The sequence below is a fragment of the Polypterus senegalus genome, chromosome 8, assembly GCF_016835505.1.
Source record: "Polypterus senegalus isolate Bchr_013 chromosome 8, ASM1683550v1, whole genome shotgun sequence".
Taxonomy (NCBI): domain Eukaryota; kingdom Metazoa; phylum Chordata; class Cladistia; order Polypteriformes; family Polypteridae; genus Polypterus; species Polypterus senegalus.
Genome location: NC_053161.1, coordinates 43,893,613 through 43,914,994, shown reverse-complemented (window position 1 = coordinate 43,914,994; position 21,382 = coordinate 43,893,613). Strand labels below are relative to the sequence as shown.

The window sequence follows — 21,382 nt, the reverse complement described above, 5'->3', positions numbered from 1 at the left end:
GGATATATGGATGGTTGAACTGGTTCAAATACGGACGAATAAGTGGATTGGTATTATGGATTTTACCCAGGGAAATCGGGAAACAGCAGAACGTATACATATTTGTAAATATATATATATATATATATATATATATATATATATATATATATATATATATATATATAACGCAGGACGACTTTGTGTAACGTAAAAATACGTGACACTCTGACTTATGAATATCCACTTAAGAAGAAGGGACATAAGCGTAATTGGAGGCGTCCAAAGAACGATCTGAGAATGACAATGTAGCGGAATCCTCGCATTTCGAGTCGTCGCTGACTGACGCTTTCATAATGTTGCGTTCTTCTGATAAATCCCTCGACATTCTATATGACCAGCTGACCACTGCTTGTTACTTTTATTTCTTGTTTTGTTTTAACAGACCGAGCTAGACAAAGTGGCGATAGCATAACACAATGCGCCGCCTCTCCCGTGCGCTCCCGTGCCGGCTGCTCGCTCTGCGGAGAGAGAGATACAGCCCAGCCTCTCCCAGACATCACATCCGGGTCACTTGCCTGCAACTCACTATAAGGCAGCTTCACAGTTACCTCGTAGCGCACCCCCAGCCATAGGCTGCTTGACATGGGTGTTATCGGTAGCTAACGCCAAGTGGGTAATTGGAATCCTCGTCTGTCTCTGGGACGATCCGAACAAAGCAGCCCAGTCAGCCGTCACTGAGAACTTCATCAACTCATGCAATATTAATCTCAGCCATGTCCAAAAGCCTGAAAAAGAAAAACCACTGGACCAATAAAGTCCACGAGATTGCCGTCTGCAGGAATAAAGAAGGAGAGCTCGGCTTTGATTTGAAAGGAGGTGCGGAGAACGGGCAGTTCCCTTACCTGGCTGAACTAAAACCAGGCAAGGTGGTCTGTCAGAGTGGGAAACTATCCCAGGATGAGTTGATCTTGGAGGTCAATGACACCCCAGTGGCTGGGCTCACCATTAGGGATGTGTTGGCTGTCATCAAGCACTGCAAGGACCCCATCCGGCTGAAGTGTGTCAAACAAGGTGAGTTAGCTACCGTGATGCTGCAAGCCTCTGCGTCTTGGGTGCTTAATGCTGCATTGTGTGCTGGACTGTCCGAATCTTAGTCGTGTAGCGGTAATTGCATAGGTTGTCGAACATTCCTTAGTTGGGATGCCGTGAATACTGGGAGGACATCACTGAGATAGCACAGAAGGATCAAACTTTTAGTCGGCTTATCCACAGGGAAAGTACAGTTGTCTGGCGCTGGAAAGAGTCCCTTTAAAGTGCCTTTTCTGTGATACATGACGCGTGGATATTATTGTCAGTTGATCTGTTTTGCTGCTTATTGGCTGCAGTGCGGGAAGCGCTCAGGTGAAGACTCTTTGACCCTTCCACACACGTTTAACCGGCTGAATGCCGCGGTGCCAATTTTTGAATCCATAATACTGAGTAATAGGACCACCATAGCATTGAGTGTTTTTGGATTATGCAGCATCACCATTGGCTTTCCAAATGTTGTCACAAACACTTTTATCATTTAACTCTTAAGGGATACTTGCGCCATTGTTAAGTACCCAAGATCATCTTTATGTCGGCTGTGACTTGTTATGTATAGGTGTGCATAATAAAGGTTAAGCAGTGTAGATGCAGTGTTGAAGAACTAAAAGTAAAATCACTTTATATAACTCATTTGATATAAGCATTAAATGTAGTCTTTATGTACTCTACCAAAATTACACATTAAAATTAATTTGGTTACTTTAATATTTATTTTACTTGTTTGCCTGCCATCTTTTAAAAACATTTTATTTACTTCAAAAAGGAAGAGTGTATATTTTACTTGGCAGGAGCATCTATTAAATATTTAAATTCAGAAAATCCAACAATGGTTATGATACAGAAGAAACGGTTATGCTTCATTTGGTGAATGCTGCCAGATGATCACACTTCTATTATGTGTCCTGTGGACAATGATGTATAGCTGAATGACAAATGCTCATCTAGATGCTGTGGCAGTTCAGCGCCCTTGCACTTTATGCCTTATGTCTTCAAGTGCTGCTGGTTTACTTGTGACATAACACCATCTGTTAAGTGCATGCCACGCGACTTGGAGGCATACTACATTTGGCTACAACCATGGATCTGTGAATAGGTTTCCAAAAATCAATTACTTTTTTGAGACACTGCAAATATGTTTTATATGTATAATATTGAATAAACATGTGAAATCATAAGAATAAAGTGGTGTCACAATCAAAAGGTTACTAAAGGTTATTTATATGCTAAATGTAAAACATTATGCAGACTAAGTAGACAAAATTTAATTATATGTAAAAATAAAATTTACAGTTTGAGATGAAGTGCTTGAGTGTATTGATCCACAGATGCTTATAAGTTTGTAGAATTATTAATGGAGATGTTATATTTTGTTGAAAGTATAAATAGCCATCTTCAAAATATGGATAGAAAACAGACATATACTGAAATCTTTCGCCAATATAAAAGAGATCCTGGAAGGGGTATCTTGTGTGCTGTGGCTCAGGAACAGCACCAGTGCTGTCACAGGTTTAGATGAAGTGTGCTACAGTCAACATATTGTATATTTCACCTGTTTTTCAAGTTGGGAAGAAGCACTTTCATCTTTGTAAAAGTAAAGATCTCAGAAAGTTGTCTTTGACGGTGTGTCATTTAACTGTTGTGTCTACTAGTAAGGAGAGTTAAAATGTCTTAACTCCCTGATGGCTGAAAAACATCTAAAGAAATAACAATCATTTATCTGTCACCTGCCATGAGCTCTGTGTTGTCAAATCTGTGCTAAAAATTGTCTGGACCTAGATTGTGACATCACTCCTGCTTTAGACGGAGTTTATGTAATCCATCTGAAGGATGTAAAAAATCACTTTTCAGCCTGAATTCTAGATGAATAGAATTCTTAAAGTCAAAAAGCACTGTCAATGGTGATAACGGTAAGGCAAAACGTTTTAACAGGTTAAAAAGGTATAGCCTGTATTCATGCTTTTCAATTGCAATTCCTTATAAAGTACGTAATATACTCAAACCAGAGTTGTATCTTAGAAGGACAAAAACAAGTCTGCTGCATTGAATTATTCAATTAACTAAATTTTTATATGCCAGTTGACTGTACATTATATGATAGTTCGTGTCTTCAGTGTTTGCTTAAGTTCTTCTGTGTTTATTTTGCTTTCCTGCAAAAATGTGATGCTGTCTATCAAACAATATACAACACCAGAAATACCGATCATTACAGTGTGGCCAGTGGCTAAGCAATTACTTAAGGAAACCACAACATAGCAGGTTCAGGGGCCAAATCACTGAGCAAAGCATCTGTCATGTGTTATATTTATATATATATATATAATACATATTTGGAGTGCATTTAAAGTACACTGAGACTATGCTACATGGAATGATCTACTACAGTAATTCAAATTCATTAGTTTTTTCAGACTTTAAGATGTGTTAGAACTAAGTACATGACAATATCTTTTTGGTTTTTTTTTAAGCATATTTTGCTTAAAGCCTCAAAGTGAGATGAACACACACAGTCTTTAATATAGTGCCTTTCTTTAGTCTTCTGTACATTTTTAAACTGGGAGTTCAGTCAGTGTTGCAACGAGAGCCGATGGCCATAGACTGAACCAGCAAGCTGCTTATTTAGATTCTGGCACCTTTGCTACAAATCATTAAGAAGGAAATTGATGCCCCATCACTAGGTGGTGATACAATGGATGTTTTTTGTTCATGTGTTTTAAAAATCATATACAAAGACATTATAGATAGGGAAAAAAACCAAAAAGCTGTTAGAATTTGGTTGATTATTGCTCAGACTGCAGAATACGTTGGCTTAGTTAAAGTTGTGGTTTTCCCAATAGTAAGTGTATAGGTAAAAAAAGTGATTCTGGACAAGATTAATGTGTGTAAAAGGTGGCTGTATTGGTCAGTTTTTGATTAGACAATGCCTGATCTCACCCTGGCATTGATGAAGCTCAAAATGTTAGTGCAGGATTGAGGAGCTGTGATGCCTGTAAACACTAAGAGTCAGACAGAAAGCAAGGTGGATGATGCTATTATAGTAACAGTTAGTTACATTAAATTTTCTAACCTACTCAAAGAGCTTTAGGTAGACAGTGGGGTACCCCTTCAACCACCACCCATGTGTAGCATCCACCCTGATGATGCAACGGCAGCTATTCTGGTGCTAGTTCGCTCATCAGGCATTAGCTGTTACCTAGTGAATGGGTGAGAGAGACAGCTAGAAAATAAGAGACAGGAGAGGATGACTAGGGGCCAGTAGAAAATGAGATGTAACTCAAATGACTGAAGCTTAAATTTATTAAGAGAAATCTTTGGTGAGATGTTATCCAGTCAGTAACTAAACTGAAAATGAAGATACAATTAAGGTTCACTTTTTCACTTTTTTTCATTGACTGTAAGTAAGCTGTATATAGGAGTAAGATATTATGAATATTTATTTAAAGAGACAGACATCCAAATCAGTGAGTTATATGCACTGCTTCTAGCCACGTTATAACATAAAAACAAATACTAAAAAAAGTGAAATACTCATGGTACACATATTAGGAATTGGCTGCAAGTCTCTGTATTAATATTTCCTCAGGTTGTCATACCATCAGGTGTTTTGTACATAAATATATGTTCTCTGTACCATTGCATGTTGGTTCCACATAAAAAGTTTCAGTACCATCTGTTTTTTAGCATGTACAGTATATTTATTTGCAGTAAATGCAGAATCTGCAGCTTCGTTCCACTCCCTAGAGTACTTTTGAATGAGTGAATGACTCCTCAAATGCACATCTCTCTGCATGCCTTTCCTATCATGTTTTGACAGGCAATAAACCTTAGCATTTTTCTCTTGATCTTTGTTTTGATATAGCTTTGTTGACGAACATGTACCCAATTTATTATACATAATGTTTATAGTAAGCCCGTGAGAAACACCTGAATACAGTAAAGCGTGTTTGCACTCCATTCACTTAATCTTTGAATTGTAGCACTAGAAATTAAAGAAACCACTTTCTGTGTATCCAGATGTTTTTCAAAGTCTGTGGTTTGGCCAAGTATTAACAGAAAACCAGTTCTTTATTGATTTATTGTCAAATACTTGGACAGACATTATTTGTTTCTTGTAATAACTTATATAGTCTTACAGTAAATCTGAAGAGTTTATTTGACAGGTAAGCAGGACTATCATTAAGGGCTTTAAAATTATATTAGTTTACCATACAAGTGAATTGTAAGAACACTTGTGTATTGTGTGATGTATAATTTTTAAGCAAATGATTTGCAATTGTGATTTTTTTTGTTGCAAGTTACAGTTCTTCTTTTAACCAATGCCTCTTTTATTACACTTATTAATGTAGATATATACTTTCACAAGATATTTGGTGGATTTTTCCCCTATATAAGCAAATACCAGAATCAATTATTATTTCCAGGATGTACAGTATCTGTGAAATTTCCTAACTTTTTCTTTCTCTACTTTAAGGGCTTAACATATTTATTCTAAGAGATACTTTGAAAACCAGTTTTCAGTACCTTTTAATAACTGGCTGTGGATAACCTGAAGCTTGGCTAAATTATATAATATCATACACTTTCAAGAATTAAGCTACTTAAAGGTGTGCAGTGCAGTTTGCTTAACATACAGTATGTAGTTCTGGTAGCAAACCTAACTTTCTGGAACTCTGTGATCTCTATGATCTTAACTCGCTTAATAGCAAATTGGAAAGATCAGCTTCTGCACTTTTACGTTAAAGCTGTTATGTTGGTAAAAAGTTTTAAATCTTTTGACCCATCAGTATTTGGAAATGAAGCAGCATACATGTGTTTACCAATGAGGTAAATGTTAAGAAAAAAAAAGATATTTTATGATTTTAAAGTAAATGCTACTAATTCATTTTGTGATGAATTACAGATTGTTAGGGAGACTCATGGCTTAAAACCTGGCCCAGTCATGGTCCGTATGGAGTATGTGGGGGGGGTTCCTCAGGTCCTTGGGTTTGCCTGCCTTTTACTATGGATGTGTAGGTTATGTTAATTCCCAGTTTTATGTTGGTCTGCTCTGGGTGTGTGCAGGATTTTGTTTTGTGACATACTGTACTGATGTCCGTTTAATGGCTGGTTGGTGCCTTGTATCTGATGATGTTTTGATCAGCACCAATCCCCAGTGTTCCTCAATTGCTTATTGCTTGCTTGTTTGGAAGAGACTTTTACCCAATGCACCTGATAAAAAATACCATTTATAGTTGTTTAAATATGCTTTCTTTTACAGTTAGAGCATAGGCAATGATTTAATGACAGTGACACAGTGTGTTGGAAGTGGCTGTTGAATAAGTAGGTTGTGTTTTTTAAAGTACAGTTCTTTAACCACTGGATGCAAGGTTTCGAAAAATTGCTGGATAGATAAATAATACATTTTGTTAATAACAGATACTATTGTGTAGAGAACAATTGAAACCCCCATACTCTCAGATGGAATAAGACTTTACTCTTATTCTCATTCTTTTGATCCATATAATGTTAATGAATCTGGAACTCTTTAGGTGGGATAGTAAGTCTTTAATGCTCCTAGAAATCAAGATGACGTCTGGGGGTGTATTGGTATTTGGAAATTCTTAGGCACCTAACAGCTATGGGTGTGCATAGACTGACAATAGATCTGTGCAAATAGTTACATACTTGCAGACAGAAAAATGGATTATGTGAAGTACAATGTGCCTTTCAAATTAATTTTATTCATAAAAAAATGGACATGTAACTGCCTAATTTTAAAGGAAGGCAGACACTATATGTACAGTTTATTATCCTATTAAAAGAAAACGTCAGTTTGTGTCATTTAAGGCTACACATTTTAAATAATTGACTAACCATTAATCCACAAAAAGCTCTTTATCCATATAATCCTCATTCAGTCAGGGAATTTGTTATTGATAGGGTGGCATTGTGACACAATGTTTAGCACTGCTGCCTCACGTCTCCAGTAACATAAGCAGTGAGTGTGCTAGGAGTCAAAGTGTGCACATTTTATTTTAGCCTTCAAAATGTTTTCCCTGGGCCATACCCTACCCTGCCTTTTAGGTTTTATTGTAATGCTAATTTAGACTAGTGTTTGAGTGTGCAGTAAGCAAGTTCAGAAAGTATATGGATAGATGGTTGTAGATTTACTGTAGCATGTGGGTGTCTTTGTCTCTATGAATCATATGTGTCAATTTAATATTAAAAAGTATGTCAAATTAAAGTGTCAGGAAAACATCTAGAATTTAAGACCAATAATAGCCGCATCAGGCCTTTATAATTGCAGTAGGCTTATACTGTATATTTTAAGCAGGTTAACTTTAGCACATTTCCAACGATATTCTTATTTGCACATTTTGTCTGTTCTGTCTTTGTCGGTTTAATTTTTATTTTTGAATGTGTAAAACATTGGACCTGGGATTTGGTATTTCATTGCGGCTAAAAGACTAAATACAGGACAGTTGTTTCAATGTAGTAGGTCCAAATTTGATTCAAAGAAAAAAGTTTTTCCATGGATTTATCTTTGTAATCCCCCTTTTTAATTTTTGCTTGTCCTCAGATTATAATCAGTGTTACAGCTTTCTTAAAGAATAGCTTTATTGTTAGTGGAATGCGAGTCTCTCATTGTCCAGTATTTTATGAACTGAAACGATAATGACAGTGTAATTAAGGGCATCAAGTGAAATGCTTTGGGAAAAGCCCCAAACCTTGTTCTAAGGATAAAATGTGTGCTTGTAAAACACTTGATTAGAAAACTGCAATTTTACTGTGCCCTCCACTTTCCCTTTAGAATGTGTATGAGATTAAAATGTGCTTTGAGTAGTGTGAAAAGCGCTATATAAATGTAAAGAATTATTATTATTGTTATTAAGTTGTCTTAATTTGGAATCTTGGATTGGCAGGCCATGAAAAAGTCTATTTAATTAAGAGCCATCACTCAGTTATATATTGACATTTTTAAGTTAGGTCAAGCAGGCAAGCATTTTATATTTTGCCTTCTGCATTGGATAAACTCATTAATTATGATGGCTTAATCTTAATGCTAGTCTAAAGAAAAAGATTAATTATCTTTTGAGATGCATAAATAAGTAAGCTGCTGTAATCTAGCGATCAATGTACATTAAAAGAGAAAAATGAGTTTAAAGTTATAAGCATGACAAAAATTTGTGCTGCTTTTTCTGTGTCACTAACAATTAGCTTTTTAATTATTTTATTTGTCTAATATGATTAACTTAAATATTTAATTTAAAATGCTAAAAATATAGCTACTGCATATGTGAAATAGCCTGAGTTCAGCTGTGTCTTTCTTTGTGTTTCTCTGAATAGACATGTTTTGCCTTAACTTTTTTATTATAGCTGACTTCTGCCCAACATCATTACTGTAATTGGCAAATCCAAACAACCATTTTCTAAATCATGTATGTCCATTAAAGACTCAAGGAGAGTTGGAGCTTATTAAAGTAATATGAGGTGTAAGGCAAGCACAAATCCTTGAGATGACAGCAGCCTGTTCACAAAGGTTACGTTCAAACACACACTCATGGGCACTTATACTAGGCTACGTACAATGTAGTATTTATCCAGTTAATGTATGGTAAACTTAATGCTAATTTTAAAGTCCTATGGATTTACTCTCACTGTGGTTCACTGATTTAATCAGACAAAATGTTGGGGACTTTGAATTGCATTTTTGAAGAATTCTGGATCAATAGATAGATAAATAGGCTATAGATCAGGAAGATGATATAGCTAAATATAGCAGAACCTACCATAGTGTGCTGAAACGATTTCCAAAAAAATAGTTTTATTTCCAGTTATTACATTGACTTGTTTTAAAAGTGTGAAGCAGTTGAATGAAAAAGAACAACAAATATTTGGGTACATTATCCTATTTTTCCTTCACACTAGTAATGTATCTGTCATTAGGACTCAGTTTTTATTTATTTTATTATTAAAGTTCTAAAACCAAATCAGCACCAGCAGGGAGTAGTGTCAAGTTGGGAGCTGGCGCTGAGCAGCACATAGTGTACTGTAATGGTGCCTGATCACAAAACGTCCCATTTATTTTCATGTGCTGGCAGGCACAGGCTGTCACTTATCAACAGTGAGTTAGCTACTTTGTTTGAAATAACTGCAGTCTGCATGGCAGACAACAGGTCGGTAGTGCATGACTTGGAAAAAAAATCCCATTTGAAGATGTGTGCCAGTAAAAGCAACACATTTTAACATTTTAATGTTTGTATGTTCTAATAAAGGAAAAAAAACTTTAAATCAGCAATGTAAGTATGGTTTAGCTTATAAGTCTTTTAAGTCCTGAAAGGGGACAGGAAAGAATATTTCTTATAAAGAAAAGAAAAAAAAAAAACACAGGTGGTGTTTGTCTTTGTTTTTTGAAAGTTGCAGTTTCATCAATATTTTAATGTAATCAGCCCTAATTCACATTTGAGACTATACTTACCGGTAATCTGTTCTGGTTCACTTACCTGCAATCTGGGATCATTCTTAATATTTGGAGGCTAAACTGGTACTCATTATAACTCTGGACATACTCTTGGTTTTTAAAAAACCTTCCAGTTGTGTGTTAAATTCTTCGGTTCTTACCCAGTAGAGGGTATGTTAAACTGAACTGTCAGTTGAATGTTTCCTTCCTATTGGAAAAGTGGATACTGTTGGCACTCAGGTACAACAAGACAATGAGAGGGTTCTGCGTACTTGCTGAAGGTGCTTGGCAATCAAAGAGAGAGTTTTATTACATTTTTAACCCTAGTCATGCTGAAGACTTTAATTTTACAGTTTAAGGAAAAAGCAGAAACTAAAGAATTGGTTAACTTGAAATGACAACAGGTTGATAGAGTGAAGTGTTTAATAGATATGGTCCAAAGGTTTCCTACAAGACAAACAAAACCTCAAGCGTACATTCCTAAGTTACCAGAGTGGAGTTCTTAGGTCTGTAGCAGGCTGGGAGCCTTTATTCCAGCAGAATTCCATCTTGTGTCCTTGTTATCTTTTATAGTCTCTTGGGGTTGTCATTTTACTGTAAGGGGTGGTACTTTTTCCTGTCCCTTCTGAGATGGATTCGCTCTGTGCAACTTAAAGATCGTTCTCTCCTTTCTTTAAAAAGACGCAGAACAGAGAATGGGAGTTCACATCTCCCTTTTTAGTTCTTACGTCTGTGCTCCCAGCATATTTCACAGAGGGACTGAGCGATAATTTAACAGGTATTTTCAGGCCCAGAATGCCTATCGGGAGGCTCAGGAGAAATCCTGATGGCCTGACGTGTTTTTAACTGATTTGACCTGCATCCCACACACTTTTTTTTTTTTGCCCCCAAAACAACCTGAACCCACCCAAACCTGAGCACATAACAGAACATTATTGTACAGGAAAGAGAACGCTAATGAAAAAATAGGTGATGTAGAGATAGTAAGTGAAGGGGAAAGAAAAATGAGAAAAGCCCTGGTAGTGAAAAATGAAGCAAAATCATAGATTTGTTTAAATCTGTGATGGTGTCAAGTGCAGAATCAAACTTCTCGATTTTCCTGAATATCTGTGTCTTTTTACAGGCTAATGCTAGTAATTCCCTATTGTCCAGCAATCCCTTTTCCTCTCTCTCCACCTATGACCGTACTCCACCCCTTATTTTGGTAATACCCTGGTACAAAAAAAAACAAACTAACATTTTTACTATTCTTTTCTGTCACGGAGTGAATCCTTTTGTGGATAATTTAGTCATTGTTTGCATACAAGCCATGCATCTGAACCGTGGCATTTCACCCTAAAATAATATAAAGTAGAAAAATAGGTTTACCCTTGCTTCATACCGATTAAAAAAAAATATATATATGTATGGATGGATGTATCTTTATTATATGTATAAGTAGTTACTTAAAATAAATCTGTGTAAATAAGCAAATTGGGCATAGTCCTGCTATATATTTGTACTTTATCAACATTAATTAACATAGAATAAGAGTAAGGTCCAATGGCCAGGGTGGACAGAAAAAACAAAAAAAAACTCCAGATGGCTGGAGAAAAAAATAAAATCTGTAGGGATTCCAGACCATTAGACTGCCCAGTCCCCTCTGGGCATTCTACCTAACATAAATGAAACAGTCCTCTTTGTAGTTAGGGTTCTCACGGAAGGACTTGATGATGATGGTCACGTAGACTTCTGGCTTTTAGTCCATCATTGTTGGTGCATCATGAAGCTTTGAGTAGGTGAAGGTGGCGCAGGCCGCCTCCACAAAGAAATCGGAAAAAGAAACAGAAGAGAGAGTAGGGGTCAGTACAGATTTTAGAGCCACCATGAATAGTTATTATGATGAATTGAACATGCAGAGTATCAGGATTAAGTTAAAGTGAAGTTATGAGAAGGCCATGTTAAAGTAATGTGTTTTCAGCAGTTTTTTAAAGTGCTCTACTGTATTTGCCTGTCGAATTCCTATTGGCAGGCTATTCCAGATTTTAGGTGCATAACAGCAGAAGGCTGCCTCACCACTTCTTTTAAGCTTTGTTTTTGGAATTCTAAGGAGACACTCATTTGAGGGTCTAAGGTTACGATTTGGAATATAAGGTGTCAGACATTCCGATATATAAGATGGGGAGAGATTATTTAAGGCTTTATAAACCATAAGTAGAATTTTAAAGTCAATCCTGAATGACACAGGTAACCAGTGTAGTGACATCAAAACTGGAGAGCTGTGCTCGGATTTTCTTTTCCTAGTTAGGATTCTAGCAGCTGCATTCTGCATTAGATTTATGTCTTTTTTGGGTAGTCCTGAGAGGTGATTTTAGGTTCATTCCATATGAGGGGGTGGGTTGTATGGAATTGGGATTTTAGACAACTGACCATTGGTCCACAGATGCTTATTATCAATATTCACAGCAATCCAGTTCCCTGGACTTCCTCCATCAACCACTTGGAGGTCTCACTGTCTAAGAGTGTAGTCTCTCGACATTGACTTAGGATCCAGATACCTGTGGCTGATATAACACTAATTGTAGTAAGTCCAAAGGAAATTAATAACATGGAAGAACAAGCTAGAAATGAAAGGTACAATCATAATTATAGAGAAAAGTAAAGTAATGAAAATTGCAAGACAAGAACAATAATCGAAACAACAATATGGATATAGATACAGTAGATGGAAAAGCAACTACAAAAGCTGTCAGTGTGTGAGTACCTGGTGCTAATCATAAGTGAAGATGGACAGGTAGATGAAGAAATTGGAAACAGAATGAAAAAGGCAATTAAACTATACTATCAAAATAAGCCATTAATAGGGCTGAAAAACGTATAGTATAGCTGAAAAGTATAAAGAAGAAGATTGATTTTCATTAATATATCTACCAGCAATATTTTATATTGTAGAATTGTGGTATATCCTGGATAAACAAAGATCTAAAATAACAGCAGATGAAATTAAGTATTTAAGATGAATGATAGGCAAAACAAAAAGATATGGTATTAAAAAAATAAACTGATCTGAAGAACTGGAAATTCAACTACTCATTGAAACCAAGGAAATAAAAAAGCTACAGTGGGATAAAATTAAGGATGAGTGAAGCAAGGTTTCCCAAAAAGGTGTTTGAAATAAAGGGTTAAGTAAAAAGGCTGAGGGAAAGACCTAGAAGTGTATGGAGAGAAGACTTCTAAGAAGCAGCCAGAAAGAAAGGGATGACCATGGCAAAAGACAGAAATAAATATAGTCAACAGTTCAAGACCCCAACATGATAAGGTATAATGGAGAAGATAATGTAAAGTAAAATAGTAATCATCTGTAGTCTGAAAAGCAGCTTTGGCTTCATATGTACTATTTAAATAATTTGCCTCACTACAACCTTTTGACTGATGTCTTTCATGTCATTGTGTTTGGCTATAAGGTCCTGCTGCCCTTATCTGTAACATACAGTGATTAGCCTGTGAAAGTAGCTTTGAAGAACAAGCTGAGGACCTCTGTTCACAGGAGCAGCTTGAGGCCTTTATGCTCATGTCAGTAGAAAGGGAGATTCTTGTTGCACTTGACACTAACAGTATCATTGACAAAGAGGCAGAGAGCAGTGAACTATTCTGTCTCCTGTTGATTTTCTAGGTGAGGATAAACCAGTTTTTTTCGTACATCTATATGTGTGGCCTGGGTGGATTTCAGACTCCCAGTCCAGCCTTGGGTATTCTTACACTATAGATAGTTGCATATGGGATGGAAGCTTTCAAACCACTTTAGTGCACTAACAGATTATAGTCTTTTATTAGGATGACAATTTGTGGCTTCTTTTCTTTCAGAAAAGGTCACTGATGCTACCTGCCTAAGATATTATGGAAAGATTCCTTGGTGTTTCTTTTGCTTCTGTATGAAATGGTGAAGTGTGCTTCTGTAGCTCATAACAAATGTACCCCTATTTTTATTATGTGTATTCCCAATGAGTTCTTATTTTAATCTGTTTACTGTAATTGGTTGTAACTGAACCTTGGGCACTATTTTTGTTTTTGCAGACTAGATTTTCTATATTATCGTAGCATATTTTGCAAATAATAGACCACATTGGGTTAAAGGATTATTAGTGTAGTAATGATTGGAATAGGAAAAACAGTAATTTAAATGCCATTGTTGATGTATGTCTATCTGTGCCCCAATCTACAGCTTTTTGAAAACCTGTTACTTCTTTTTGGAAACGAACATTACATCTTATTATATCATACACACTCATCTCCCCCTGGACAGTGTCAGCCTTAAGTAGTGTTAACATGTTAATGGGAGTGGCAGTTGATTTGTGCTGCTGTGCCTTGACACTCCTTGGCCACCAGCATATATTGCACAACTTGGCAGCCCTCTAATGTGTGTGTCTTTGGGTAAAAGCTACCAGCATTCTTGCAAAGCTTTTTTTCTTTTATTTTTGACATTACCTTTTTCACATTTGTTGGGATAGATAATTGAAGAAAATTGCTTAATACATGTCACAGAATTCGCTTGTAATCTAGCAAATTCATGGAGGCAAAAGAGTTTAATATGGAGAAATAAAAAACGTTGCTTCAATTCAGTGCAAAATTTCTCATGAAGCCTAAAATATGACAGTTTTCTAAGACATCAAAATGCTTCCTCCTGCCACTTAAAGAAAGTTCCTAAAGTTTGTTTAAATGAGACTGTAGGTACCGTGATGATGTGAACAATGTTCACAAAACTTATTTTTTCCAGCAATTTTTCATGCATATATATATGTATATGTATGTGTGTGTGTGTATGTAGGTATATATACGTATATATAGGCGTCCTGGAGGCATCCTGATCAGATGCCCGAGCCACCACATCTGACTCCTCTCGATGCGGAGGAGCAGCAGCTGTACTCTGAGCCCCTCCCGGATGACTGAGCTTCTCACCCTCTCTCTTTAAGGGAAAGCACAGACACCCTGCGGAGGAAACTCATTTCAGCCGCTTGTATTCGCAATCTCGTTCTTTCGGTCACTATCCATAACTCATGACCATAGGTGAGGGTAGGAGCGTAGATCGACTGGTAAATTGAGAGCTTTGACTTACGGCTCAGCTCCTTTTTCACCACAACAGACCGATGCAGAGCCCGAATCAGTGCGGATGCCGCACCGATCCAACTGTCGATCTCACGCTTCATTATTCCCTCACTCGTGAACAAGACCCCGAGATACTTGAACTCCTCCACATGGGGCAGGATCTCTTCCTCCCAAGCCTGAGAGAGCACTCCTCCCTTTTCCGACTGAGGACAATGGTTTCGGATTTGGAGGTGCTGATTCCCATCCCAGCCGCTTCACACTATGCTGCGAACCGATTCAGAGAGAGCTGAAGATCACGGCCTGATGAAGCAAACAGGACAACATCATCTGCATAAAGCAGTGACCCAATCCTGAGTCCACCAAACCAGACCCACTCAACACCCTGACTGCGCCTAGAAATTCTGTCCATAAAAGTTATGAATAGAATTGGTGATAGAGCCCTTGTGGAGTCCAACTCTTACTGGAAATGGGCTTGACTTACTGCCGACAATGCGGACCAAGCCCTGACACCAGTTGTACAGAGACCAAACAGCTCTTATCAGGGGGTCCATACTCCCGGGGCACCCCCCACAGGATACCCCGCGGGACACAGTCGAACACCTTTTCCAAGTCTACAAAACACATGTAGACTGGTTGGGCAAACTCTCATGCACCCTCCAGGATTTTGCTAAGGGTGTAGAGCTGGTCCAATGTTTTGTGACCAGGACAAAAAACACACTGTTCCTCCTGAATCCGAGGTTCGACTATCCGACGGACCCTCCTCTCCAGAACCCCCGAATAGACTTTTACAGGGAGGCTGAGGAGAGTGATCCCTCTGTAGTTGGAACACACCCTTCGGTCCCCCTTTTTAAAGAGGGGGACCATCACCCCGTCTGCCAATCCAGAGGCACTGTCCCCGATGTCCATGCGATGTTGCAGAGACGTGTCAACCAAGACAGTCCTACAACATCCAGAGCCTTGAGGAACTCCAGGCATACCTCATCCACCCCCGGGGCCCTGCCACCAAGACATTTTTTAATCACTTCAGTGACTTCAGTCCTAGAGATGGGGGAGCCCACCTCGGAGTCCCCAAGCTCTGCTTCCTCATTGGAAGGCATGTTAGTGGGATTGAGGAGGTCTTCAAAATACTCCCCCCACCGACCCACAACGTCCCGAGTCGAGGTCAGCAGCACAACATCCCCACCATATACGGTGTTGACACTGCACTGCTTCCCCCTCCTGAGACGCCGGACGGTGGACCAGAATCTCCTCGAAGCCATCCGAAAGTCATTCTCCATGGCCTCCCCAAACTCCTCCCATGCCCAAGTTTTTGCCTCCGCAACAACCGAAGCCACATTCCCATATCCTGTCGGTACCTATTAGCTGCCTCCAGAGTCTCACAGGACAAAAGGGTCTGGTAGGACTCCTTCTTCAGCTTGACAGCATCCCTCACCGCCAGTGTCCACCAACGGGTTCGGGGATTGCGGCCATGACAGGCACCGACCATCTTACGGCCACAGCTCTGGTCAGCCGCCTTAACAATACAAAAGTTCTACTGGAGGTGGGAGTTGAAGCTACTTCTGACAGGGGACTCTGCCAGACGTTCCCAGCAGACTCTCACAACACGTTTGGGCCTACCAGGCCTAACGGGCATCCTCCCCCACCATCGAAGCCAACTCGCCACCAGCTGGTGATCAGTTGACAGCTCCGCCCCTCTCTTCAGCCGAGTGTCCAAGACATGTGGCCTCTAGTCCGATGACACGACCAGAAAGTCGATCATTGAACTGAGGCCTAGGGTGTCCTGGTGCCAAGTGCACATATGAACACCCCTATGCTTGAACATGGTGTTCACTAGTCCAATAACAAAACACCGCTCAGGTTCAGATCGGGGGGGCATTCCTCCCAGTCACGCCCTTCCAGGTCTCACAGTCATTGCCCACGTGAGCATTGAAGTCACCCAGCAGTACGAGGGAGTCCCCAGAAGATATGCCTTCTAGCACCCCCTCCAGGGACTCCAAAAAGGGTGGGTACTCCAAACTGCTGTTCAGCGCATACGCACAAACAACAGTCAGGACCTGTCCCCCCACCCCAATGTAAAGGCTCCAAGTTGGGGGGCAATAAGTATGCCCACACCCGCTCGGAGCCTCTCACCGGTGGCAACTCCAGAGTGGTAGAGAGTCCAGCCCCTCTCAAGGAGATTTTTTCCAGAGTCCAAGCTGTGCGTTGAGGTGAGCCCAACTATATCTAGCCGGAACCTCTCGACCTCGCGCACTAGCTCAGGCTCCTCCCCCTTCAGAGAGGTGACATTCCACGTCCCAAGAGCCAGCTTCTGTAGCCGAGGATCGGACTGCCAAGGTCCCGCCTTCGGCCACCACCCAACTCGCACTGCACCCGACCTCCTTGGCCCCTCCCATAGGTGGTGAGCCCATGAGAAGGGGGACCCACGTTGCCTCTTTGGGCTGTGCCAGGTCGAGCCCCATGGGTGCAGGTCCGGCCACCGGTCGGTCAAGGAGGAGATCTATACAATATATATATGTGTGTATATATATGGGCGGCACGGTGGCGCAGTGGTAGCGCTGCTGCCACGCAGCTAGGAGACCTGGGTTCGCTTCCTGGGTCCTCACTGCGTGGAGTTTGCATGCTCTCCCCATGTCTGGGTGGGTTTCCTCTGGGTGCAGGTTAGGTGCACTAGCAATCTGAAATTGTCCTTGGTGTGTGTGTGTGTGTGCCCTGCAGTGGGCTGGTGCCTTGCCCAGGGTTTGTTTCCTGCCTTGCGCCCTGTGTTGGCTGGGATTGGCTCCAGCAGACCCCCGTGACCCTGCAGTTAGGGTATAGTGGGTTGGATAATAGATGGATGGGTATATATATCCAAATATATATTATGGCAGGCGGCTGGGAGCTGTGCCCAGCCAGGACGCCTGGAAGGACTGGCAGACGGACTTTGCCCCCGGACCACGAGAGGGCAGCTGCCCTGGTTTGCATGGGTGCCATGGGAATTGAGCATGGAAGCACAACCCTATAGGGGCCCATGGCCACTGCCAGGGGGCTTCTGGACGATTGTGGAGCCCTGGATGTCAGCACCCAGAGGTGCTGATGGAAGGAATACCAGGGACACCTGGAGTGCTTCCGGGTGCTCATGCGGCACTTCCACCACACCAGGAAGTGTCGCGGGAAGATCATCAAAGGGCACCTGGAGCATGTCCGGATGGGGATAAAAGAGGCTGCCTTCCTCCAGTCATTAGCCAGAGTCGGGAGGAAGAGGACAAACCTTGGGAGAGAGGAAGAAAGGTGGTGGAAGAAAGGAAGACGCATTGAAAGGCCCAGACTTGAGGGTGAGTGTTGCAGGGGCACTGTGTGCTGTGTGGGACTGTCTTGTGTAAATAGTGTAAATAAATGTGTGTGTTGGAACCATCGGTGTCTGCCTGTCTGTGTCCGGGTTGTATTTCCACTATATATATATATATATATATATATATATATATATATATATATATATATATATATATATATATATATATACTAATAAAAGGCAAAGCCCTCACTCACTCACTCACTGACTCATCACTAATTCTCCAACTTCCCGTGTAGGTAGAAGGCTGAAATTTGGCAGGCTCATTCCTTACAGCTTACTTACAAAAGTTGGGCAGGTTTTATTTCGAAATTCTACGCCTAATGGTCATAACTGGAAGGTATTTTTCTCCATTAACTGTAATGGAGTTGAGCTGGAATGACGGGGGCGGAGTTTCGTGTGACAACATCACGCCCACGTAATCACGTGAACTGATTGTCAACGCAGTGCGTAGAAAACCAGGAAGACCTCCAAAAGCGCTTAAGAAAACATGCATTTTATAATTGAGAAGGCAGCGAAACAATAAGAAGTGAGCGAGTGACATATACTACCATATTCATGAGTGTTGCCAGCTCGGAAAGAAAGCAAGGTATAAACCTAAACTTTAAATTAAGTTCATAGACAGGCTACCCTGGCGTTTCACATGCCCACAGGTAATGCGGGATACAAGTTTAATGAGAGGGCGCGAGGATATAAACGAGAGTTTTGATCACTTTGTAACTAAGTTAAAATTGTAGGTGAAGGGGTGTGCTTATGCAAATTCCGAGACTGTGTTTGTGGGGATTGACGGATAAGGCGGGTGGGGAGTCACGCCATCATCTCCCTCCCATTCATCTAATTTCGGTCTGAGCTGAGCTCCGCGGCTAATGCCGTCTTTCGAAGCAACTTTGTCACACTGCCACCAAATACTCACAGAAAAATCCACAAGTTAATACACACGCTACGTATATCTCGAGTTTCTCCACACTGAATCCTCCAGGCACTACTTACAAAAGGTCACATTGACAATCGTGTTACGTTATTTTTAAAATCTTTCCTTTTCTTAGCACAAGCACAGCTGAGAAGCTTGATGCATGTGCTCCATAACGCGTTAAAAAATAATGCATTTAATCACACTTTGCATTACAAGCAAAGGGGAGCTTTTGTCAATGCATGATTTCCTGATACACGGATTACATTGATCAGCGCATCCCGATTCATTTTACCCTCGCACCACCTTAGTTTGAGAAGAAGTCTGAAAAAATATGAGGTTAACACAGAAAAACATCACCAATTCAAGCTTTATGAATAATCGATTCGCCATCAATAATTGTTTTGGTAAAGCCATCCTCCTTCCATTTTATAATTTTTCCGCCAATAGCCATGATTAAATGACCGGTAAATAAAGTAAGAGCAAAGCGAGGGTGACTTATTTAGGCAGGCATATATATGACAGCAACACTCATGACAATGTCAATCATGTTACGTTATTATTAAAATGTTTCTTTTCTTTTCATTACTTCTTTAACACACTACTTCTCCGCGCAGGCTAGGGATTTTGCTATATATATAATATATGAATGACCTCCAAAGAGCGCTGAGACTTTTGATATCATGAACGTGTCTGCAAAACTGTGGTCTCCTGCCCAGCAAAGTCGAGCAGCCAGCGCGCGCATGCATAGCTGTGCTGGCCTTTGAGACGTTGACTGCGCTTCTGCCTTAAGTCAAAGTGAGCACTTTTAATTTTTTTCATCCTCCCCCTGCGCTATAGCCCAGACAAGTGCAAACACGGGACCCCTTTTCTACACCACGGAAAAATAATATTAAGGCGATTCATCTCTCTATACTATATAAAAGAAAAAGGCAACTTTCCTTTCTTTACACCTTTTATCCCAAACCAAAGCCTTTCTCTCTTAACAGTGCAGAGGACACAAAACTAATTTTCTTTAAATGCCGGTAAGGCACATTACCAGAGGCACAAATTTGAACGTTCACATAGAAAATGTAATTTCTATACCACAGCCGTCGTGTAGCGCCTTTCAAAAGGGATCTACTACCGAGAGATGATCCATATACATTTTAGCTGCTGTTAGTTACTTACCTGTTGTGTTACACAGTCTTTAAAATGTAGTTTACCCGCAACCACTCCAGTAGGGCTCAATGTACCTGTACTTCTTAAAAGCGTTAATGTTTTACTGTTTAATAACTTATAGACTATATTTTATTATTTTTCCCTTGCACTCAGTGACCAAAGCTATACACACACATATAGACACATACAAACATACACACAAGTATATATATGTGTATATATATGTATGTATGTGTATATATATATATATATATACACACACACACACACACACACACACACACACATACACATACATACATACATGTGTATATATATATGTATGTATGTATGTGTGTGTGTATATATGACAGCAGCAATCCAAGCTGTGAGAAAACAGTAAAAAGGAGGCGTGTCAGACATCGTGGTACATTTTCTGATGCAGCTAGACGAAAAAAACTTTGTAATGCTGCCACCAAATACACAAAACAATTACTTTGACAATCATGTTACATTATTTTTAAAATGTTTCCTTTTCTTTTTCATAACTTCTTTAACACATGACATACAGTAATCGGGTATTTTGCTATATATATATATATCACAGTGACACTCATAACAGTGACAAAACAATTACATTGACAATCATGTTACGTTATTTTCAAAATGTTTCCTTTTCTTTCTCTTTCCTTCTTTAACACACTACTTCGCTGCCAAGCTGGTATATATATATATATATATATATATATATATATATATATATATATATATATGTTTATATATTATATATATTATATATATATATATATATATATGTTTATATATTATATATATTATATATATATATTATATATATATGTTTATATATTATATATATTATATATATATATAGATAGATAAGAGAACAACACTCATATCAATGACAAAACAATTACATTAAAAATCATGTTACGTTATTTTTAAAATTTTTCCTTTTCTTTTTCGTACCTTCTTTAACACACTACTTCTTCTCTGCGAAGCCTTGGTATTCTCTAGTATATATATATATATATATATATATATATATATATATATATATATATATATATATATAAAATTATTCTTTTTAATAACAACACTTTCAATTTCAAACACTTGATATTATAAACAATATATTAAAATTAAATACTAATTATAGAGCTAATTAATAACTGTGAATTGGTCTAAGTCAAGTTTTTCAAATGATTTTTGAATTTATGTTTGTGTTTATTCTAGAAGTTCAGATCCTATGAAACATCAGATCACTTGATAATAAATGGTAGGTTTATAGTGCCATTCCTGTTCTCTGTTTGTCACTTTTAGAGTTAAACAGTTTGAAACACAAGTAATAAAAAGAACTCCAAACATCAAAAATAGATTAAGTCAACTGTCCCAT

The 21,382-nt window shown here is 39.1% G+C and overlaps 1 protein-coding gene across 5 annotated transcripts in view; it reads left to right on the top strand.

Moving 5' to 3' along the window:
* Nucleotides 1–378: 378 nt before the first annotated feature.
* magi2a (membrane associated guanylate kinase, WW and PDZ domain containing 2a) overlaps nucleotides 379–21,382 on the top strand; it is a 1,205,404-nt gene continuing 1,184,400 nt past the window's right edge. For 2 of the 5 annotated variants that reach the window (XM_039761046.1, XM_039761045.1), the window contains exon 1: nucleotides 383–1,053. In XM_039761046.1, the coding sequence (XP_039616980.1) occupies nucleotides 756–1,053 (298 nt within the window). In that variant the 5' untranslated portion in view covers nucleotides 383–755. Of the gene's footprint in view, nucleotides 1,054–21,382 lie in introns of all 5 variants that reach the window. The other 3 variants (XM_039761049.1, XM_039761047.1, XM_039761048.1) reach the window with 3 other exon arrangements.